The sequence below is a fragment of the Nomascus leucogenys genome, chromosome 17 (assembly GCF_006542625.1).
Source record: "Nomascus leucogenys isolate Asia chromosome 17, Asia_NLE_v1, whole genome shotgun sequence".
NCBI classification, from domain to species: domain Eukaryota; kingdom Metazoa; phylum Chordata; class Mammalia; order Primates; family Hylobatidae; genus Nomascus; species Nomascus leucogenys.
Window position 1 is genome coordinate 33,474,125 of NC_044397.1, and position 23,514 is coordinate 33,497,638.

The 23,514-nt window shown below is 52.6% G+C and overlaps 1 protein-coding gene across 3 annotated transcripts; it reads right to left on the minus strand.

Moving 5' to 3' along the window:
• Positions 1 to 621: 621 nt before the first annotated feature.
• On the minus strand, positions 622 to 23,252 carry TMEM130 (transmembrane protein 130). 3 transcript variants are annotated; one of them, XM_030797406.1, is made up of 8 exons: positions 22,858 to 23,252; positions 17,324 to 17,629; positions 14,445 to 14,604; positions 10,045 to 10,211; positions 9,268 to 9,352; positions 5,481 to 5,683; positions 2,684 to 2,796; positions 622 to 2,309 (listed from the first exon to the last, which is right to left on the minus strand). In XM_030797406.1, the coding sequence occupies exons 1-8, from the start codon at positions 22,940 to 22,942 to the stop codon at positions 2,157 to 2,159; spliced, it is 1,272 nt and encodes a 423-aa protein (XP_030653266.1). In that variant the 5' UTR covers positions 22,943 to 23,252; the 3' UTR covers positions 622 to 2,156. The 3 variants fall into 3 exon arrangements, with proteins under 3 accessions (XP_030653266.1, XP_030653265.1, XP_030653267.1); XM_030797405.1 differs by having other exon boundaries at positions 622 to 2,345; XM_030797407.1 differs by lacking the exon at positions 22,858 to 23,252 and adding an exon at positions 17,808 to 17,872 and having other exon boundaries at positions 622 to 2,345.
• Positions 23,253 to 23,514: the final 262 nt, after the last annotated feature.

The following is a 23,514-nucleotide window of genomic DNA, read 5'->3' on the forward strand; positions in this document are numbered from 1 at the left end:
GGCATGGTGGCGCGTGCCTGTAATCCCTGCTACTTGCGAGGCTGAGGCAGGAGAATCGCTTGAACCAGGGAGTCGGAGGTTGCAGTGAGCTGAGATCACACCACTGCACTCCAGCCTGGTGACAGAGTGAGGCTCCATCTCAAAAATAAAATAAAATAAAATAATTTTAAAAAGAAACGCAGAATCCAGGCCCCAATCCAGACCTCCAAAATGAAAATTCTTGTTTACCAAGATCTCTAGCAATTCTCATGAACTTCAAAGTTTAAGAAGCCTGCTAGAGACTAGTGGTTCTCACACCTGATATGCACCAGAATCACAGAGCGCTTGTGAAAACAGGTGGCTGCCCCCCTCCCCAGGTACTGCTTCAGGTATCAGGTCGAGCCCAAGGGTCTGCATTTCCAACACGTCCCCAGGTGTGGCCCACGTTCCCCCTCTGACTCTAGATGCATGTCCAAGTCACCCAGGGACAGCTCTCCCCACCTCCAGGGACCTGAACTGGATCCCTTCAGTTGTCTTCACCACAGAGGACAAGTGGGATGTCCTGCTGCGTCACAGCACTGCCGTTGCTGTCTGCAAGGCTAAAAGGTCCATGCACAAAAGAGAGACTCTGGCCACACCGCCTATGCTTGGCTATATTCAGAGCACACAAGCTTTATTTAGCAACAATGGCAGTATTTCATGAGAATGAGCTGCACAATAGCGTAAATGCCATTTTCCGCACACAGCCTGGGAGCAGATGGTTACAGCGACAGAGCCCAGACCCCACAGTCCTCCCCTGCCCTTCCCAACAGGCTCCGGCTACTTCTGGCCTCATTATTGTCTCTCTCAGCCACAGCTCAGGTCGCTGGGCCAGAGGGGAGGGTGCAGGCTGGTTCCACTGCTCAGGCTCTGTCATCCTGCTTCTTCCTTCTCAAGGCAACCTTGGGAGCAGCTGGCCGGCAAGAATGCCCCCCTCACACACAGGAAACCCAAGTCCCTACTGACTCAACCTCTTCTTTTTTTTTTTTTGAGACAGAGTCTCACTCTGTCACCCAGGCTGGAGTGCAGTGGCGCCATCTTGGCTCACTGCAAGCTCCGCCTCCTGGGTTCGTGCCATTCTCCTGCCTCAGCCTCCCGAGTAGCTGGGACTACAGGCTCCCACCACCACACCCGGCTAATTTTTTGTGTTTTTTTAGTAGAGACGGGGTTTCACTGTGTTAGCCAGGATGGTCTCGATCTCCTGACCTTGTGATCCACCCGCCTCGGCCTCCCAAAGTACTGGGATTACAGGCATGAGCCACCGCGCCCGGCCCTGATTCAACCTCTTCTACCACTGCAATGCCTTTTCCTCAATGAAAGTTTCACATATGGGTTTCAATAAAATAAGGTGATATTTACAAAGCACTCTGCACTCACTCAGTGTTAGTCCTGCCCCCCATCCAGCCCCCTGCCAGCAAGCAGGGACTAGGATGGCCTTATAAAGGGCGCAGGAACTGCAGAGACAAAGTACAAAGGGAGGGCCCAGGCCCAGGACCTGTTGGGGCTGCTTGGAGGTCAAATTTCCTTTCAGCTCTAGTGCAGGGCACATCCCAGCAACCCACTTAACCAGATACAGAGCTGATCATCTGAAATGCCCATGTGACACGTGTGTTTATATTTCTCTGTGTGTGTGAGTGTGTATAATGCATGCTTGTCTCTGTGAGTGTGCCCATCTATGCGTCCAACCTTTAGTTATGGATTTTTAACCCTTGTGACCTTCTTTCTAGCTCTCTGGCACAGGCAGGTCTGTCTGGGGGAGGAAATTGAGAACCCCCAATGGTCAGCAGATGTGCCAATATGAGAGGAATGGGCAGTAGGCAGCCAGGCCCACCTGGGAGTGAACACGGAATACCCCAAGCGTCAAAGTCCACACGAAGCCTCTTCAAAGGTAGGGGTCAAGGGGGTGGTAACCGAGTGGGGCTTACATCAGTGGCTGGACTGTACAGATGGGTGAATGGCTGGGGGCGGGGTGACAGAGAGGGAGGGGCTTGTGGCAGTGGCTGAACTGTACAGATGGATGATCCAGGCCAACAGCCCCACGCAAATGAGCCCCTCCTGGTCAGTGGTGCATACCACCCTGCCGGAAACTCCAAGTCAGCAGTCAGTTAACACTGAAATGGGGTGGGGAGGGGCAGTGCTCACACAGTGTAAGTTTTGACAGACTTATAGAGGGGTGGGAGCAGCCCGTGGTTCTCACGAACAATTTCCAGGTACTCAGATGGAGTCTCCAGCAAGAAGGGCCCACAGCACATCTGGCAGCAGCACCTGACCCCAGAGGGTGGCTCCGGGTTCTTGTCAGACATGGGGGAAAAGTCAAAATCAGCCACCTATGATGAACAAAATCCCACGGGTCAATCACCCACCCACCAGGAGCCCCATCAGGTGGCCTTATGAGCTCAGCTGCCTGGCGGCAGAGTGCACAGAAACACCCTTCTGGCACCACACAGATGCAAGAGATGGACATAGGAGATAAATCAGATGGGACACCAACTTAGCAATTTTTCCTGGTCTACAGATGCCTCTTGGGCACATCACCCCAAGTCCCAGAGCCTCGCTGTAATATCAAGATCCCCTCCAGGCATCCTGGCCTGGCCCCCATACCCTCTCTAAACATCCTCTCTAGGCAAGGCCCAGTAGTCCAACCCCTACCCTACTGAGTACCCACCTCCACCATGTCCTTTTGCTGAGTGGCATTCCGCAGGGTCATGTACATGATGAAGGCCAACATCACAGTGATAAGTGTAGCACATGGGAAAGCAAAGACAGCCGGCTGGATTCCTGGGAATGAAAGAAGTAACATTACAGGACTGGGTAGCTGGTGCTACAGTGATGGTTCTTAGGAAGCAAGCACAACAAAGGAGGGAATGGTCAAGCCCCACCAGTGATTTTTTTACCCTCATGTACATGCATCCCAACTGGGCAACCCCAATAGGTAAATCCAGGACTTCACAAAAAATAAACTGGGGTCTGGGCGGGGGGCTTTCAGCATACATCCACAAGTTACTTGGTAGCAACTTCCACGAGGGGCAGCTAAATTCCTCACGCCTTGAGTGAGGGCTGGAGTCAGTGACCAGCTCCTAGTGTACAACAGATGAAAGGAGTGACAGTACATGACTCCTGAGTCTAAGCCATAAAGACACCACAGCTCCCTCTTTGCTCTCTTGGGTTACACACTTTTGGGAACGGCAGCCATGTTGTGAGGTCACCCAATCAGCACTGTGTCCTCTTCTTCAGCTTCCCATGGTCTGGCAACTCCAGGCTCACCCACTAAACCTGTTGCTATGAAGTGGTGTGGTGGAAAGAGTCCAGTGTCTGAAGTTGAACAGTCCTGGGTTCAAATCCTAGCTCTGAACAGGCTACCTCATGCTAATGCTGACCTGCAAGACTGCTAGGGAGATGCAACAAGAGGGGTGTTGATGTGTGTGGCATGTGGTAGGTGATCAGGAAGTGTGGGTTCCCTCTCCCTTTTCCCTCACCCTCTGCCATGAGGGTCTGTTTCCCAAGAAAAGCTGTCATTGATTACCTGTACTGCTGTCTTCTCTGCAGAATTCAGGGGGTTCCTGATTGGAACTTGGTCCCCAGAGGGTTCTGAGAGACGCAGGGCTCAAGTGACCTGATGATGCCCACAAAGTAAGCCAGGGCCCAGATGGAGTGTAGCATCCTCTCAGGGGCCCAGAGTGGGACTGGGGAGACTGGAGGGGACAGTGACAGCTTCAGGTGCATCTATAGGACCAACCTTGAAGACAGGTGCAGCTGGCAGGGTTTGGCATGAGCTTGGGAGCACTGGGAAGAACTAACTCCTACCCCAGAACCAGGAATCTGAAACCCTGGCTCAGGCTCAGGCTGACCTCCAGTCCTGTTGCCTCCCTGTGCCTTAGTTTCCCCTTTTGTAGCATCAAAGGTAGGAGTAGGTTGGGCATCTGAAAGACGGTGCCTTCAGGACCTGAGATCCTACTCTATGTAAGGAAGTACTTTAAAAATGAAGTGTAGAACCCAGTGCTGTCATCAGCAAAGCCCGCAACCGTAAGCCAGGGGCTGGGCCTGATGATGGTTTTGGAAGGGTATTTCAAGAAAGAAGGTTGGGCATCCTTTTCTCTGTTTTATTTTTTATTTATTTATTTTTCTGCAGATAGGGTCTCACTCTGTCGCTCAGGCTGGAGTGCCGTGGTGCGATCTTGGCTCACTGCAGCCTCAACCTCCTGGGCTCAAGTGATCCTACCACATCAGCTTCCCAAGTAGCGTAGCAGAGACCTACAGGCACACACCACTCTCTCTCTCTTTTATATATTTTTTGTTGTTGTTGTTGTTGTTTTGTTTTGTTTTTTTTTTTTTTTTGAGACAAGAGCCTCTCTGTGGCCCAGGCTGGAGTGAAGCTGCGCAATCTCAGCTCACTGCAACCTCCACCTCCCAGGTTCAAGGGATTCTTGTGCCTCTGCCTCCTGTGTAGCTGGGATTACAGACGTATACCACCACACCCAGCTAATTTTTTGGTATTTTTAGTAGAGACAGGGTTTCGCCATGTTGGCCAGGCTGGTCTCAAACTCCTGGCCTCAAGTAATCCACCCGCCTTGGCCTCTCAAAGTGCTGGGATTACAGGCACGAGCCATCGCACCTGTCCTATTTTTATATTTTTTGTAGAGACAGAGTTTTGCCATGTTGCCCAGGCTGGTCTCAGACTCCTGGGTTCAATCAATCCACCCGCCTCAGTCTCCCAGAGTCCGGGGAGCCACCATGCCTAGCCCAGGCATCCTTATTAATGATATGCAATGGCTTCTCCCTGGAAGACTCACTACAACACTGTGAGTTGAGTAAAGTTATTGTTGGGGATGCTGGTTTTAGCGGTGGCAACTGCTGGGGCAGGGGTGATGCTGATGAGGGAGGGAACATTGTAATCATGGTAGCTCATTTGGTGCAAAAGTGTTTGCACTGGGGACATGCATGGTCTTGGAAATATGTGGGAGAAGACATTGGCATGGTTGCTTTTGGTCCATGAAGCTGGCATTGGGGCAGGTGGTGGCATGGGCTTATAGATGTGGGTAGGGTCGGGGTCATTGAGGTGACTTGGTGAGAATGCTGATAGAGTCGTTAGTGGTGGCAATGGTGGTCCTGGAAGAGTTGTCAAGACAGCATATGGTAATGGTGGTGGCTGAGTTGGTTACAGTTGTTAGTGGTGCTGGTGTTGATGGTGGTGCTGGTAGAATCGATGGATGCTGTATTTGGGTTGGCAGAGTTGGTTGCTGGTGGGATTGGGGAGTTTGGTGGTGGTGGTATTGGCAGTTGGCCAATGCTGATGTTGGCGGTCACTGGAGTCAGTGGGGTTATGGATGGTGCTGATGCTGGTGGGCTTCATTGCTGAGGACCTTGGTAAGGCTGGCTGGTAGGAGCGTATTGGTCGTGGTGGCAGGGTGGACAGGCTTGTGCTGCCCATGTGGCACTGGAGCAGAAGGCGAGGTGTCACTTACTGGAGGGCCACACCTGGATCCTGTGGTACTGATGCGTCTTGCTGATGACATTCTCGGCCCGGATGCTGAAGCAGTAGTCCCCAGGGTCCCTGAAGGTGTGGGTCAGGTTGTACGCTGTGCTGGCCACGGACACAGGGTGGCACTCCCCTTCCTCCAACGGGAGGCACTCAGGCTTGAGACGCCAGCACACGGTCAGAGGAGGGCTGCAGGGAAATGGGGGCGGTTTTTAAGAAAAGGCTCAGCAAAGCGTGTCAGCACAGACCAAGTCCAAGACAGGCCGGGTGGGCAGGAACTTCAGTGTCCTTTCCAGGACAGGACATCAAGCTGTCCTGGACTCAGCTTCATGCATTCCAGACCAGGGGACACTATGGTGCGAAAGAGATGGTCCTGGACCCCCAAGAGAATTCCAAGTGACTAAGGCAAACAGAGATACGCACAGACTGCTCACTGGAGGCAGAATGAGGGGTCCGATGGCACACATGGTGTACCATAGAAGCCCAGGGGAATAATAAGCACATCTCATTTTTTGTTTTTTGCATTTTATGAGACAGGGACTCACTCTATCACCCAGGCTAAAGTGCAGTGGCTCAATCATAGTTCACTGAAGCCTCCAACTCCTGAGCTCAAGCAATCTTCCTGCCTCAGCCTCCCAAGTAGCTGGGGCTACAGGCACCAGCCACCATGCCCAACTAATTTTTTAATTTAATTTAATTTTTTATTAATTATTTATTTAGAGATGGAGTCTCACTCTGTTGCCCAGGCTGGAGTGCAATGGTGCGATCTTGGCTCACTGCAACCTTCACCTCCCAGGTTCGAGCCTCAGCCTCCCAAGTAACTGGGACTACAGGCACGCACAACCATGCCTGGCTAATTTTTGTATTTTTAGTAAAGACAGGGTTTCACCGTGTTGGCCAGGCTGGTCTCAAACTCCTGACCTCAGGTGACCCGCCCGCCTTGGCCTCCCAAAGTGCTGGTATTACAGGCGTGAGCCACTGCGCCTGGCCAATTTTTTAATTTTTTTATAGCGATGGGACTATATTGCCCAGGGTGGTCTCCAACTCCTAGCCTCAAGTATTCTCCTGCCCCAGCCTCCCGAAGTGCTGGGATTACAGGCATGAGCTACTGCAACCAGCATGAGAGAGTTGTTTTTGGTTTGTTTGTTTATTTGTTTTGTTTTTGTTTTTGTGGGGTTTTTTTTGACAGAGTCTCACTCTGTCACCCAGCCTGGAGTGCAGTGGTGTGATCTCAGCTCATTGCAGCCTTTGCCTCCTGGGTTCAAGTGATTCTTCCACCTCAGCCTCCCAAGTAGCTGGGATTACAGGTATGCGCCACCATGCCTGGCTAATTTTTGTATTTTTTGGTAAAGACAGGGTTTCACCATGTTGGCCAGGCTAATCTTGAACTCCTGACCTCAAGTGATCCTCCCACCTCAGCCTCTAAAAGTGCTGGGATTGCAGACATGAGCTACCATCCCTGACCATGAGAGCATTCTTAATGAGGTAGCCAGAGAAGGCTTCCTGGAGGAGGTGGCATTTGAGCAGATCTGAAAGGATAAATGAACCTTTGATGGGTGAGAAAGGATAAGGGCATTCCAAGTTATCCACATTCCACAAGCATAGGCTCAGAAGCTGGAAAATGCAGGTCCATCCAAGGAATGTGAAATGAGCATTCCAATTCCACAAAACACTAGGCCCGCAGGAAAAGCCACGCACTCATGCCACCTCAAAGATCAGGGCTTCTAAACCCACGGGGCTTCCCATTCTCCCCACGCTAAGCTCCTGCCTCCAAAGCCCGTAAAAACTACCTCCAATCCCTAAATTATTCATAGCTCATCTTCCTCTTCCCTTGACCTCCATTGCTCACTCTGTCTGGCCTAGCATCCCTCTCATGTGTCTCTGTGTGTGGACAAGAGTCCTTCAAGGATGGGCGGAGCATGGTGGCTCACACCTGTAATCCTAGCACTTTGGGAGGCCACTTGAGGTCAGGAGTTTGAAACCAGCCTAGCCAACATGATGAAACCCTGTCTTTACAAAAAATACAAAAATTAGCCCGGCATGATGGCATGCACCTGTAATCCCAGCTACTCGGGAGGCTAAGGCAGGAGAATCACTTGAACCCGAGAGGCAGAGGTTGCAGTGAGCTGAGACTGGGCCACTGCACTCCAGCCTGGGCAACAAAGAGAATCTCTGTCTTAAAAAAAAAAAAAAAAAAAAGAGTCCTTTAAGGCCTGGGCCCTGACCACTGACGTCTGCCACTCTATCCATCCCAGTGGCCCCAGGGAGGGGCACCCTCGTGGACAGAATGCACTCAGCATCTGTGTCTCCTCACTTACTAAACACTCAGCCTGACGCTGTTCTTGCCAGGAGCCTGGGCCAGGCTGCCTTGATTAGACTGACTGATGAGAATCTCCTGGGATGATCTGCTTCCGTGTCATGCGGGGTGCCCCACCCTGCACACAGAACCCCTGGAAGTCTTGTCTACTCTGGTCTAGAAGCTTCCAGAATAGCACCTTGTCCAAAGCAGATGCTCAACCAACTTTTGCCTGCTGGTGCAAGCTCCCCTGTGCAGGCTGGAGGGCAGAATAGATTTGGTGTTTGTTTGTTTGTTTTTGGACAGAGTCTTGCTCTGTTGCCCAGGCTGGACTGCAATGGTGGGATCTCAGCTCACTGCAATCTCCATCTCCCAGGTTCAAGCAATTCCCCTGCCTCAGCCTCCCGAGTAGCTGGGATTACAGGCATGAGTCACAGCACCCGGCCTCAGAAAAGGCTTTTGAAGGCAGGCATTCCAAGGGGCTTAGAAGAATAAGAAACATCTGGACATGTAATGGGAGTGAAGAGAACCCTGAAAGACCGCATGGGCAAAGTTCTGGGGGCTGGAAAATAGGCCATGTCATACACAGAGAACTTCTCAACAGGAGGGATCCCTCCCAACCTTTGTCTCCATGCCCATGGTGAATACAGCCCCAAAAGGCAGGTCCTCCCTCCCTGGGACCTCAAGAATTGAGCTGAGGGCTAGATGTGGTGGCTCACGCCTGTAATCCCAGCACTTCGGGAGGCCAAGCTGGGAGGATCGCTTGAGCTCAGGAGACTGAGACCAGCCTGGGCAACATAGTGAGACCCCCATCTCTACAAAAATTAAAAATTGGCCAGGCATGGTGGTGCCCACCTATAGTTCCAGCCACCCAGGAGGGTGAGGCAGGAGAATCATTTAAGCCTGTGAGGTCACGGCTGCAGTGAGCTGTGATGGTGCCACTGCACTCCAACCTGGGTGACAGGACGAAACTCTGTCTCTAAAAAATACAAATAAAGGCTGGATGCAGTGGCTCATGCCTGTAATCTCAGCACTTTAGGAGGCCAAGGCGGGTGGATCACTTGAGGTCAGGAGTTGGAGACCAGCCTGGGCAACATGGTGAAACCCCACCTCTACTAAAAATACAAAAATTAGCCGGGCATCATGGAGTGCACCTGTAATCCCAGCTAGCTGGGAGGCTGAGGCAGGAGAATCGCTTGAACCAGGGAGGCAGAGGTTGCAGTGAGCCAAGATTGTGCCACTGCACTCCAGCCTGGGCGAAAGAGCAAGACTCCGTCTCAGATAAATAAATAAATAAAATAAAGACTGGAGCTGAGCCCATGCTCCCCCATGGCCCAGCCTCAAGACAGAGTGGCACTGCCCTTCCACGAGGTCCCAGACCTGGTGCCGTCACAGAGTAGAACAGACTTGGGGTTACTGTGAAAGTGGATGTGCAGTGCCCACGGGGCACCCACAGTGCACTCTGGAGCTCACTTACCTCCCCAGGAAGTTCAAGGTCACGGTCATCTTTTGGAAGGTCTGAATTAGGGTGGGCCCCAAGACTTGGATGCCTCGAAGGGTTTCTGTAAGGCAGAGAGAACCCCGTTAGACCTGGTGGCTAAGGATTGCTATCAAGGCTCCCAGGGCACAGGGTGGTGTGACCGCCACCCTGTCTTCCCCTCTGTCCCTCTCCTAAGAGCAGGTCACAGGTCTGCACGGGGTTCCTCTGGGTCCTGCCCTCCCCTGTCAGTGGCAGGTGCTGAAGCCGGCTCAGAGGGAGGAATGGGAAAAAGGCAGGCAAACAGACGACTGTCCCGCCCATTGCCAAGTCATCGTCCGTGTCATACAGGAGAGCACCATCCCGTCAGCAAGAACCAAGACATCTTCTGCAGCTGCCCAAGGGCTCCCTCTCACCAAAGCCAGGGAGAGATGGAGACCATCCCACCCCGGGGTGAGCCTCAGTGGGAGGCCGATGGGGCCAGGGAACAAGGAATGGCATGGACTGGTCAATTCACAGCAGACACCTGGTCACCAGCTCAGGCTCTGGGAGCAGGCAGCCTGGGGCACAAGGGCCGCTCAGCCACTGCACAGCCACATGATCCCATCCGTGGCCTGCAGCACCCTGTCTGAAGCAGGAGTAATGATAGACGCTCCTCAGAGGTCTGTGGGGCTCCAGAAGACAGGGTGTGAGTCCAGCCCAGAGCCACTGTGATCTGTGCGTACGGTGACCCCACTCTGGAACGCCCAGACTGCATCACCCTGCCTGGACACCCACCCTGCAGCTTCAGCGAGGCGGAGAAGTCCCCGGTCTTCTGCATCACAGCCTTTGTGGCATCCGGCTTCACCTCTTCCCACTCTGCCACCACTTTGAGCTTCACGGTGAAGGTCCCGATGATGGAATAGTTATAATAGACCACGGAGTCTTCAGTCACCATCTGGGTCCTGTTAGGAGACAGGGAGGAGAGAGGAGGAAGACAGCAGATGGTTGCTTCCCCTTCCTGTAACTCGGAAGTGATTCATGGGACTTGCCAGAGTCAGGGGAGGCTGTTCAGTGATACTCCCAGCTACCAGTGAGCGCACCTGTCATCACAGCCTAGAGCCAGCCAGGGCTCCAGGTCAGCTGGCCCATTTCCCACATGAGCAAACCGAGGCCAGAGAGGGCCTAAAATTCAGGGAAATTACAAATTTCTCACAGTAGCCAAAGTTCAAGGGCTCAACAGCTCCACGTGGTGAAGACAGATGAATTTTTTGTCAAAAATGTTTTGTTTTTGTTTTTTGAGACAGGGTCTCACTCTGTCACCCAGTGGCACAATCATGGCTCACTGCAGCCTTGAATTCCTCGGCTTCAGCAATCCACCCATGTCAGCCTCCCAAGTAGCAGGGATCACAGGCGTGTACCACCGTGCCCGGCTAATATATGATTTTTTGTAGAGACAAGGTCTCACTATGTTGCCCAGGCTGGTCTTGGACTCCTGTGTTCAAGTGATCCTCTGACCTCAGCCTCCCAAAGTGCTGGGATTACAGGCATGAGCCACTGTGCCCAGCCAAGCCGAGGGTTCTTTTGGACAAAGCTGCCATCCAGATTTTTCAAGTAAATGGTCTTTTCTGCAAATTGTCTGCTTTCCAATATTTATACTGTACTTTTTATCTCTCTCTCTCTCTCTTTTTTTTTTTTTCCTTTTTAGAGATAAAGTTCTGCTCTGTTGCCCTGGCTGGAGTGCTGTGCTGCAATCATAGCTCACTGCAGTCTCTGAACTCTTAGGCTCGAGCAGTCCTCCCACCTCAGCCTCCCGAGTAGCTGGGACTACAGGCACGTGCCACCATCCCTGGCTAATTTTTGTATTCTTTGTAGAGATGAGGTCTCACTATGTTACCCACCCTAGTCTCAAATTCCTGGGCTCAAGCTTTCCCCCACCCTCTTGGCCTCTCAAAGCACTGGAATGACAGGTGTGAGCCACCATAGGCCTGCACTTATTTTCTTGACTTTCCTGAGTAAGTTAGAACTTTCAGGATAATATTGATGGACCCTGATAAGGAGCACCCTTGTCTTATTCCTGCATCTAGAGCCAGGTTCCCCCAGCATCTCAATGCAATGATTCCCCAAAGGTATTTGACCACAGGTCACTTTTGTCACCAAGAGTTAGAGAATCCACATTCCACATTTTACCAGGCACGATGGCTCACCCCTGTAATACCAACACTTTGGGAAGCCAAGGTGGGAGAACCGCTTGAGCCCAGAAGTTTGAGACCAGCCTGCGCAACTTGGCAAAACCCTGTCTCTACAAAAAATACAAAAATTAGCCAGCTGTAATGTTACAGGCCTGTGGTCCCAGCTATTCAAGAGGCTGAGGTGGGAGGATCACTTGAGGCCAGGAGGCGGAGTTGCAGTGAGCTGTGATCACACTACTGCACTCCAGCCTGGGCAACAGAGCGAGACCCTGTCTCAAAAACAAAAACAAACCTTTTTTTTTTTTTTTGAGAGAGAGTCTTGCTCTGTCACCCAGGCTGAAGTGCAGTGGCATGACCTCGGCTCACTGCAACCTCCTCCCCAGTTCAAACGATTCTCCTGCCTTAGCCTCCCAAGTAGCTGGGAATACAGGCGTGCACCACCATGCCCAGCTAATTTTTTTTTTTTTTTTTTTTTAGTAGAGATGGGGTTTTGCCATGTTGGCCAGGCTGGTCTCAAACTCCTGACCTGAAGTGATCCGTCCACCTCAGCCTCCCAAAGTGCTGGGATTACAGAAGTGAGCTACTGTGCCCGGCCAAAAACAAAAACATATTCTAAGCTCTCCACTCAGTATAATGTTAGTTGTTAGTTCCAGCAACTTCTTTTTCTAGTTTATTGATATTACATTGAATGTTTATTTCTGTTCATACTAACACTTTTTTGGCATCTAAAGAGATGATCTGGCCAGGCACGGTGGCTCACACCTGTCATCCCAGTGCTTTGGGACGCTGAGGCGGGAGGATGGCTTGAGGCCAGGAGCTCAAGACCAGCCTGGCCAACATAGCGAGACCCCATCTCTACAAAACATTTTAAAAAATAGTCAGGTATGAGGCTGGGTGCGGTGGCTCACGCCTGGAATCCCAGCACTTCGGGAGGCCGAGGCAGGTGGATCACGAGGTCAGGAGATCGAGACCATCCTGGCTAGCATGGTGAAACCCCATCTCTACTAAAAATACAAAAAATCAGCCGCGCACAGTGGCGGGCGCCTGTAGTCCCAGCTACTTGGGAGGCTGAGGCAGGAGAATGGCGAGAACCTGGGAGGCAGAGCTTGCAGTGAGCGGAAATCGCGCCACTGCACTCCAGCCTGGGCGACAGAGCCAGACTCCGTCTAAAAAAAAAAAAAAAAAAGTCAGGTGTGGTGGTACATGCCTGTGGTCCCAGCTACTCGAGAGGTCGAGGCAAGAGGATTCCTTGAACACAGGAGATTGAGGCTGCAGTGAGTCAGGTTTGTGCCACTGCACTCTAGCCTGGGTGACAGAGCAAGACCTTGTCTCTAAAAAAGGAGGGAGGGGGTAGGAAAGCCAACCACGATGCTTTGAGAAGCTGAGATGGGAGGATCTCTTGAACCCAGGAGTTTGAGACCAGCCTGGGCAACATAGTAATTAGTTAGGCATAGTGGTACATGCCTGTAATCCCAGCCACTCAAGAGGCAGAGATGGGATGATTGCTTGAGGCTGGAAGGTCAAGGTGGCAGTGATCTATAATCACACCACTGTACTCTAGCCTGAGTGTTTGACCACAGGTTGCTTTTGTCACCAAGAGTTAGGAAATCCACATTCTGAGTTTTGCTGGGCACAGTGGCTCACCCCTGTAATCCCAACACTTTGGGAGGAGGAAGGAAGGAAGGGAGGGAGGGAGGGAGAGAAGGAGGGAGGGAGGGAGGGAAGGGGAGGGGAGGGGAGGAAGGAAGGAAGAGAGGGAGGGAGAGAGGGAGGGAGGGGAGAGGAGAAGAAGGGGAGAGGAAGGAAGGAAGGAGGAAGGAAGGAAGAAAGGAAGGAAGGAAGGAAGGAAGGAAGAAGGAAGGGAGGGAGGGAGGAAGGAAGGGAAAAAGAAGAAAGAAAAAAGAAAAAGGAAAGGAAAGAAAGGAAAGGAAGAAAAAGAAAGGAAGGAAGAAAGGAAGGGAGGGAGGGAGGGAGGGAAGGAAAGGAGGGAGGGAGGAAGGGAGTAGGGCCAAGCACGGTGGAGGCAGAACTCAGGGAGGCAGGGGCAGGAGGATCACTTGAGCCCAGGAGTTCAAGACCAGCCTCAGCAACATAGCAAGACTCTGTTCTCCTCCACCAAAAAGGGGAAAAAAGACGACAAGTTGAAAAGCAGGAATAAAGAGAAATGAAGCCAGAGCACCCGGGTTCTACCTCGTATCTACCAAGGGTTGGCTGGGTACCCTTCGAGGTCAAATGGGAAAAAATCCCATGTACCTTTACCTTCCTTAAATGGCTGTTTTGGGCATCAATGGCCTCCTCTATTAGGTGAAGACACCACAAAGGCAGGGCTGGTGACTGATTCACCGGTGTTCCCCAGGACCCCCCAGGCGTGGCAGAGAGGAGGTGCTTGAAGGATGTTTGAAGGGAGACAGAGTGAGCAGGGAAAGGAGAGGAGCTTCAGGTGGGTGTAGTCGCTCACACCTGTAATCCCAGCATTTGGGAGGCCAAGGTGGGCGGATCACTTGAGGTCAGGAGTTCGAGACCAGCCTGGCCAAGATGGTGAAACCCCATCTCTACTAAAAAAAAAATAATAAAATAAAATAAAGTACAAAAATTAGCTGGGCATGATGGCTCACACCTGTAATCCCAGCACTTTGGGAGGCCAAGACATCACTTGAGGCCAGGAGTTTGAGACTAGCCTGGCCAACATGGTGAAACCCCATCTCTACTAAAAAATAAAAATAAAAATAAAAAAATAAAAAAATTAGCCAGGTGTAGTGGTGCAAGCCTGAGGTTCCAGCTACTGGGGAGGCTGAGGCAGGAGAATCACTTGAACCCAGGAGGCAGAGGTTGCAGTGAGCCAAGATGGCGCTACTGCACTCCAGCCTGGATGAGAGAGCAAGACTGCATCTCAAAAAAAAAAAAAAATTAAAAGAAAGATGGGGAGATTCAGAGCATCCTGTACAGTGCGCGGGACAGTGGGGCACCAGTGACAGCCGTAGGGCCTGCAGAGGGGTAAGGACCTACCCGTCCCCGAAGTCCCAGCTGTAGAGGAACAAGGCGGTCTTGAGGAAGTTGCTCGGGTCGTGGAGGAGGAAGGAGACTTTCAGGACGGTCTTAGTGAGATAGGAGCTGGGCCAGGGCAGGGAAGTGTTCTGGGTGACAACAAGGTCCCCCAAGAGGAACTCTGGGAGAGAGAGAGACACGGGAGGGTGAGTCTTGGAGATTCAGGGATCAGGGAACCAGGTAGAGACTTCATGGGTAGCTGTCAAAGCCACCGCTTCCCTGCCCGGACCTTCTGGCTGTCAGAGCTAGGCAGGGAGAGGGGACCCCCCCAATCCCCAAAGACCCCCGAACACAGAGGCATCCACACCCTCCCCCCGCTGCATGAACACTGCTGAACACTGGAGGACTCTGTCACATTCACTGTTTTCTCTCCTGTCCCCTCTCACCAGGACCCTGAACTTTCTGGCACGAAAGATGCCCAAGGTCAGAAGGAAATGCATGGCCGGGTGCGGTGGCTCATGCCTGTAATCCCAGCACTTTGGGAGGCCGAGGTGGGTGGATCACAAGGTCAGGAGTTCAAGACCAGCCTGTCCAAGATGGTGAAACCCCGTCTCTACTAAAAATACAAAAATTAGCCAGGTGTGGTGGCACACACCTGTAGTCACAGCTATTCAGGAGGCTGAGGGAGGAGAATCGCTTGAACCTGGGAGGCGGAGGTTGCAGTGAGCCAAGATTGTGCCACTGCACTCCAGCCTGGGTGACAGAACAAGACTGTCTCAAAAAAAAAAAAAAAAAAAAAAAAAAGAAGGAAATGCATAAGCTTTGAAAGGAACTTTTGAGAAATATTTCAGAATGTCAGGTGACCCTAGAAAAATTAGCAGTTCCAATGGCCAGGCATGGTGGCTCACACCTGTAATCCCAACACTTTGGGAGGCCAAGGCGGGCAGATCACGAGGTCAGGAGATCAAGACCAACCTGACTAACATGGTGAAACCCTGTCTCTATTAAAAATACAAAAACAAAATTAGCCGGGCATGGTGGCGGGCACCTGTAGTCCCAGCTACTTGGGAGGCTGAGGTGGGAGAATGGCGTGAACCCAGGAGGCAGAGCTTGCAGTGAGTCGAGATCGCGCCACTGCACTCCAGCCTGGGTGAGAGAGCAAGACTCTGTCTCAAAAAAAAAAAAAAAAGAAACAAGAAAAATTAGCAGTTCCACTGATCACAGCTTCACACGCTGGGACCACTGTCCTGTGTCTACTTCTCTAAAAAGAAAAAAAAATTGGTGGGGCACGGTGGCTCACACCTGTAATCCCAGCACTTTGGGAGACCGAGGTGGGCAGATCACTTGAGGAGTTTGAGACCAGCCTGGCAAACATGGCGAAACCCTGTCTCTACTAAAAATACAAAAATTAGCCGGGTGTGGTGGCCAGCACCTGTAGTCCCAGTTACTTGGGAGGCCGAGGCACGAGAATCGCTTGAACCAGGAGGTGGAAGTTGCAGTGAGCCAAGATCACACCACCACTCCAGCCTGGGCAACAGAAGGAGACTCTGACTCAAAAATAATAATAATAAATTAATTAAAATTAGTAAAAGTGGAAAGGAAGGCATGCTCAATAGAGCTCATTTGGAAAATATTCAAACATAAGAAGAAAAGAAGCTAACTATCCTTCAACTCAACCCCTGTTGCCATTTTGAAGTATGACAAAGTATTTGCTTGTGTGTTTAATATACACATACATTAAATACAGATTATTGGGTTAGTTAGACAATTCTGTGCTTTGCTTTTTTAATATGTAATTTTACATGCATGTGTATTTACCCATGGCCTTACAAACTCATTGTAAGGGTCACTGTTAATAGTGGTATAAATGATTTCATTATATTTAGCCAGTCTCCTCACGGTTGCTCACTTAGCTTGTTTATCTCTTCTTTTGCTATTATAAACACTATTGCAATGAACATCTTAATGCATAAGGCATGACCCAAATGCAGGTTTATTTCCTAAAGATAAATTCATTATTAGACTGGAAAGTCTAAAGGGGCAAAGGGGCATCTTCTCTTGGAATGAGAGAGAGAGAGAGAGAGACAAAGAGACATAGAGACAGAGATAAAGAGACAGACAGAGACAAAGAGACAGAGACAGAAAGAGACACAGATACAGAGAGAGAGACAAAGACAGAGAACAGAAAGAGCAAGACAAAGGGAAAAAAGAGAGAAGGGACAGAGAGACAGAGACAGAGATAAAGAGAGAACAGAGAGAGACAGAGACAGAAAAGAAAGGTGAGAAAGAGGGGAGAAAGAACCAGTGAATGATTGGCCCCAAGACTACAATAATTTCTTTTTTTTTTTTGAGATGCAGTCTCACCCTGTCCCCCAGGCTGGAGTGCAGTGGCACGTTCTTGGCTCACTGCAACCTCTGTCCCCCAGGTTCAAGCGATTCTCCTGCTTCAGCCTCCTATGTAGCTGGGATTATAGGTGCCCACCACCATGCGCCCACTAATTTTTGTATTTTTAGTGGAGACGGGGTTTTGTCATGCTGGCCAGACTGCTCTCAAACTCCTGATCTCAGACGATCCACCTGCCTCGGCCTCCCAAAGTGCTGGGATTACAGGCGTGAGCCACCGCGCCCAGCGAGACTACAATTTCTAAGCAACAGTACCTATTGACCAGCCGCTCTCCACAGGGTTGTATTAATGTATACCCCCAGCAGCAATAAGCATCCATTTTAGCACAATACCTGCTGGAGGGAATCACTGACATTTTCAGATCCTTTCTAACTCGAGTGACCCAGGGAAGGAACCTATGGGCCTAATCTGCATTGATCTGATTCCTAGCGAAGCTGGATGTTTTTCTCTGCACCAAGGGTTTGAAGGCAAACTAGCAAATGGGAGCGACCCTCACCTGTGATGGGAAGGACCACGAAGCCCCTGGCCACGGGCTGGCACATCCAGCAGTCAGCGGCAGTGACCCAGACGGAGACCGGGAAGTCCCCAGGCACATGGCCGACAATACGGATGGTGGAGCTGAGATCCTTCTCCGTCTTGCCAGTGAGCACCAGCGGGGTGTGGATCCAGTGGAAGCGGTAGAGGTGGGCGTCGACGGGCAGGGCCAGGCTGCCGTTGTCCTTGGCCACCAGGCTGGCTGAGATAGTCACCTCCGCTCCTGTGGTGGCAGGGCTATCGGTGGTGAGATTGAGTTCATACAGGCCTAGGAGCCCAGAAACAAAGACTGTGTTTCAGAATGGTATGTGGCAAGGAGCCCCACAGCCACCTCTGGGCTGGCATCAACTATTCTATTTCCCAGGTGGAGAAACTGAGGCTCAGGCAGCTCAAGTGACTTGCCCAAGGGTCACTCAGCCAATTCGACATCAAACTGAGGTTCAAACCTGGGTCCCACCACTCGTGGTAGTGCATGACTGTAATCCCATCTACTCAGGAGGCTGAGGCAGGGGAATCGCTGGAACCCAAGAGGCAGAGATTGCAATGAGCCGAGATTGAGACTCTGCATTCCAGCCTGGGCGACAGAGTGAGACTCTGTCTCACAAACAAAAGAAAACAAACAATAAAAACACTTCCCTGTACCTCTCACCCCCTCAGCTCTCTCCCAACAGCCTGAGTCCACTGTTGTCACAACTCCATGTGGGAATGAAGGTTTCTTTGCCTCTCCTGCTATGCTACAAACCCCTTTAGAGCAGGGGTCACTTCCGTCGTCCCCGTGACCAGCACAACGCTTGGCACACAGCAGGTGTTTGGTACTGCTGTTGCCAAGGGGCACCCGGAGAGCAGGTGCAGCAGAGGGACCAGCCCACCTGGCCCTGCCCCAGGAGACTGTTCACCCAGGTGGCACCGACTGAGTCCCTTCCGTGGACCTCATCCCCACCGTGTTGGCAGGACCCAGAAATGCAGAACATGCCCCTCCCCCGAGGGACCTCACAGGAGACCGGCTGGGCTTTCAGGCTGGCCAGGTGCGGTGGCTCACACCTGTAATTCCAGAACTTTGGGAGGCCGAGGCGGGCGGATCACCTGAGGTCAGGAGTTCGAGATCAGCCTGACCAACATGGAGAAACCCCGTTTCTACTAAAAATACAAAATTAGCCAGGTGTGGTGGCATGCGCCTATAATCACAGCTACTCGGGAGACTGAGGCAGGAGAATTGCTTGAACCCGGAAGGCAGAGGTTGTAGTGAGCCAAGATCGCGCCACTGCACTCCAGCCTGGAGGACAAGAGCGAAACTGTCTCAAAAAAATTTAAAAAAAAGAAAGGCCAACTATTTGACCTTGTGGTTTTCAACTATTTCAACTATTTTACCTTGTTTTTCTTTCACAAATTTTCATTAGATCCCTTACCCTCTCTCTGCCACTCTATTATGAGGGGGGAGGGGGATGAAAACTGTTGGATAATATTCAACCCCGTTAGCTGCCCACGTCCCACCTGTCCCTCGACAAGTCTCCAATCTGGGTCCTTTTATGGTTCCCAAAATGTGGCAGAAAGGTGGGTGCTGGCCTTCTGGTGATGGGGATGTGGAGACAGTAGATGCACAACCGAGTGGGCACAAGGTCCCCCCACAAGTACCCCCAGGAACCTGTCAGCTTCAGGTCCATTTTGGGAAATCACTCCCGGAAGAAATAGCAGCCTGGCCTCCTGGGCTCTAAAACTGCGTCTTGGTCAGGCACAGTGGCTCATGCCTGTAATTCCAGCACTTTGGGAGGCCAAGGTGGGCAGACCACCTGAGGTCAGGAGTTCTCCTGGCCAACATGGCGAAACCCCGTTTCTACTAAAAATACAAAATTAGCCGGGCATGGTGGCGAGCGCCTGTAATCCCAGCTACTCGGGAGGCTGAGGCAGGAGAATTACTTGAACCGGGGAGATGGTGGTTGCCCTGAGCTGAGATCGCGCCACTGCACTCCAGCCTAGGCAAAAAGAGCGAAACTCCGTCTCAAATAAATAAATAAATACATAAATACATAAATCAAGTAAAATCACATCTCCCCAAGGCCAGCACCAACAGGGTGGAAAACCCCTCTAGATGAGGCAACATTTTAAAGTAAGAATGCTGCCCATTCCATGTTCCCTGGGGGCTGGGGGTTGTGGCGCAATGACTGACCCTGATACATCCCCGCCTCCCTGCCTCATCCTCCCCTCCCTTAGCAGGTACATGGCCCCGAGACATCCAACAGATGCACGGGCCACCCTCATGTGGTTTCCAGGGCAGGGCCAACCCAGGGAGTAGAAGCAGGAATCCAGGGGGCAAGGGGAGCCCCTTCTAGTGCCCAGGCAACTCTGAGATTATATTTTTCAGCTGCATCTCATTCACTTCAAAGCAACATCACCTGTCCCCGCGGGGGACTCCAGCTCCAACCTTTCCTCAGGCCCATCTCACACGTTCGCTGCTTTGGCCCACATCACACATTTCCTTTTTTTTTCAGGGCCATTTCTTAAATTATAAAGGCATTTGAGGCCGGGCCCAGTCAGCTCACACCTGTAATCCCAGCACTTTGAGGCCGGAGGGTCACTTGAGCCCAGGAGTTTGAGATCAGCCTGAGCAACACAGCGACATCCATTCTCTACAAAAAAATAATTTTAAAAATTAGCCAGGCATGGTAGCATGCACCTGTTGCCCCAGCTACTTGGAAGGCTGAGGCAGGAGGATCTCTTGAGCCCAGGAGTTTGAAGTTGCAGTGAGCTATGATGGCACCCCTGCCCTTCAGCCTGGGCAACAAAGTGAGAGACCCTTTCTACAAAAATAAATAAATAAAAATCAAGTCATTTGAGTTAAGATGCCAAGAGCTGGTCACTTCTGAGGGAATGCTGGCATTGAAAAGGGGATCTGCAGTGTCTTAACCCCAAAGAGGGAATTCCAGAAGCTGTGGTGGGAGCTTTTCCACGCAAATAGTGTGGGTATATGATATTGAGGGACCTGAAGCTCGCATGGGCCGCTGCTGCTGCCTGAGGCCACCAAACCAGTCTGTACCACCCTGGTTGGACTTTGCTCTTCCTCCCCACTTTGGCTGGGAGGCAGCATTTTTGGCCAGGCTGTGGACAGAGAAGTGCATGGATGAGAGACCACCTCCTCCCTTATCCCCCTAACTCCTGGCACCCCTCTCCTCCCCATCCCCTCCCTGCCACCCCAGCTGAGGAGCGTGGGCCTGAGCGAGGTTGGCAGGTGGCAGGGACATTCGGCTGCATGCTAATGGCCAAACAGCATCTGCAGTGAGACAGGCGCATGTTATCACGCAGATCGGTTGCCAGGGGAATGGATCAGGAGGGCAGCCGGCTGGGACTGGGAGGGGGATGGGGGGGCGGGGAGGGGCTGTGTCTGCTGCAGACGTTGCTGCAGACACTGGCCCAGCTCATGGGAGCCCGCCGACCCCCCCACCACCTGCCGGCTCCAAGGACACTTTTTCTCAGTCTGTTTTTTCAAAATCAGGTGTGTCACAGCCCCTGGGTGATGCTGCCCCTGTTCCTCAGGGGTCTCAGGGATGGCCAGGACATCCAGGGTGGAAATGGACCAGGAAGCCTTTGCCAAATGTGGCTGAAGGAACCAATCACAGGGCCTGGTGCTCTACCCATCAAATTCATCTTTCCAGGCCGGCGTGGTGGCTCACGCCTGTAATCCCAGCACTTTGGGAGGCTGAGGCGGGTGGATCACCTGAGGCCAGAGGTTCGAGACCAGCCTGGCCAACATGGCGAAGCCCCATCTCTACTACAAATACAAAAATTAGCCAGGTGTGGTGGCAGGCGCCTGTAATCCCAGCTACTCAGGAGGCTGAGGCAGGAGAATTGCTTGAACCCAGAAGGTGGAGGTTGCAGTGAGCCAAGATTGTGCCACTGCACTCCAGCCTGGGTGACAGAGCAAGACTGCGTCTCAAACAAACAAACAAACAAACAAAAAAATTCATCTTTCCATGTTTGGGAGTCCAGGTGACATGGATGTGGGGTATGGAGCAGCCAAGGCAGAGGTTTAGGGGACTCCACGGGCCCCCCAAGTCACCCAGAGCTGAAGGGGCAAAAGCAAAAAGAGATGGGGCAATCACCCCGAAGCTTGGCCCATGGAAGAAACACCTACCTTTTCAAGCAACACAGCATGTGCAGCCCTGAACATTCTAGAAAATGGCTACACCAGTCCTTTCACACAGAATAGGCAGACTACCCAAAACACTTCCAAAGAGTACCTCTAAAGTCTGGATAACACAACCCAGAATTAATTAATAGTCCAGTACATGAACTTCTGACTTACAAATCCCTGATTCATGGACTCCAGAAAGCGGAAGGCTAGAAAAGTCTCCCCCACGGGTGAAGGAGAAGATATGTTTCCCAACTCCACTCTCAGCCACTGTGATTTTGACCACGTCAAGGGTGCAGTTGGCTAGAATGGGAACCACACATGATTTCCAAATAATTAATTCACTTTTGTTATTTTCTTTTTTTCTTTTTCTTTTGCAATTTAGGACACATTGAAAATCTCTGACACAAGTAGACGTGATGGACAAGAGACCCCTTTTCTGTATTTCCAGGAGGAAATAGGTAATCTTGTCCAAATGCAATTCCCATAAAATTCATCTAATTCATCCCTGAGTTGCAGGTTTTCTTTTACCTCGTGGTTTTTCTTTCACAAATTTTCATTAGATCCCTCGCTCTCTCTCTACCGCTCTTTTATGAGGGGGGAGGGGGGGTGAAAAGTGTTGGATAGTATTCAACCCTCTTAGCTGCCCACGTCCCACCTGTCCCTCGAATAGTTTTCAGTCTGGGTCCTTTTATGGCTCCCAAAATGTGGCAGAGAGGTGGGTGCTGGCCTTCTGGCGGTGGGGAAGTGGGGGCAGTAGACACACGACCCTGCCCCCCCCAACCCCCACCCCCCCACACACCCCAGGAACCTGTCAGCTCCGGGTCCATTTTGGAAATCACCACCAGAGACGAAATGGCAGCCTGGCCTCCTGGGCTCTAAAATCACATCTCCCCAAAGCCAGCACCAACGGGGTGGAAAACCCCTCTAGATGAGGCGACATTTTAAGGCAAAAACGTTGCCCATCCCGTGCTCCCTGGGGAACTGGGGGATTGTGGCGCGATGACGGACCCTGGCGCGTCCCCGCCTCCCTGCCTCGTCCTCCCCTCCCTTAGCGAATGCATGGTCCCCAGGCATCGACGGATGCGCCGGCCACCCTCGCGCGGTTTCCAGGGCAGGGCCAGCCTGGGGACTGGAAGCAGGAATCCAGGGGGTGCGGGAAGCCCCCTCCAGTGCCCAGGCGACTTTGGGGAACAAGGGTGAAAAGAGAGGGGAGAGGGCGCTGCAGTGGCCTCAGCCGAGGAGGGAGACGCGCGCAGGGCGCACGGTGCCACCTCCGCAATCCCCGCTCCCGGGCCCACCCGCCCGCGGAGACGGTTCCAGGCCCCGGGCGGGCTGGGGCTGCAGGGAGGCCGGGTTGCCCAGCGCCTTACCTGCGGCAACCCCTGCCGGGGCCCAGGGCAGGAGGCAGGAGAGCCAGAGGATGCGGCCGATGAGCGACCACACTGCCTGGGCCATGGCGGGGCCCGGAGCGGGAGAAGCGTGGGGCGGACGCGGAGGGAATGCAGCTCGAGCTCGAGAACCGCGGCGGCCGCTCCTCGGGGCGAGCAGCGCGGGCGGTGCGGGGAGGGGCGGGCGCCGTGCTCGCTCGTCCTCGCCGGGGGACGCTCTGTCGCTGCGCGCCGCCGCCGCCCACAGCCGGCTGCGCGACCCCGGCCCACGTCAGCCGCGCCGCGCGCCCTCCTCCTCCTCCTCCCGCCGCCCCTTGCTCCCGCGTCCCTCTCCACGGCCGCGTCCTCCCTCCCCGCGTCTCTTCCCACGGCCGCGCCCCCTGCCCTCCTGGAGTCCACGATCGCCCCTCCCAGCTTGCCTCCCCTCTAGGGGTTCCAGAGCTCCCTTCCTGCGCCCTGGCTCCTCCCCGCATCCGTCCCCACCCCAAATCCACCCCCGGCCGCATCCTTCCCCTCCACTCCCCGAAACCACGTTCCCTGCACCGGCATTTTTCCCTTCCCCCGAGCCCCTCCCGGCCCTGGATCCGATGCCGCTGGCTCTGACTCAGCGTCCCCAGGGGCATGCGCTGCGCTGCAAGC

Coding starts and splice junctions, on each gene's coding strand:
- TMEM130 (XM_030797405.1), bottom strand. CDS start 22,942: ATGGCCCAGGCAGTGTGGTCGCTCATCGGCCGCATCCTCTGGCTCTCC. Junction 9,353..10,044: donor CGCCTCGCTGAAGCTGCAGG/GTGGGTGTCCAG, acceptor TCTGCCTTACAG/AAACCCTTCGAGGCATCCAA. Junction 5,684..9,267: donor ACCTTGAACTTCCTGGGGAG/GTAAGTGAGCTC, acceptor ATTTCCCTGCAG/CCCTCCTCTGACCGTGTGCT.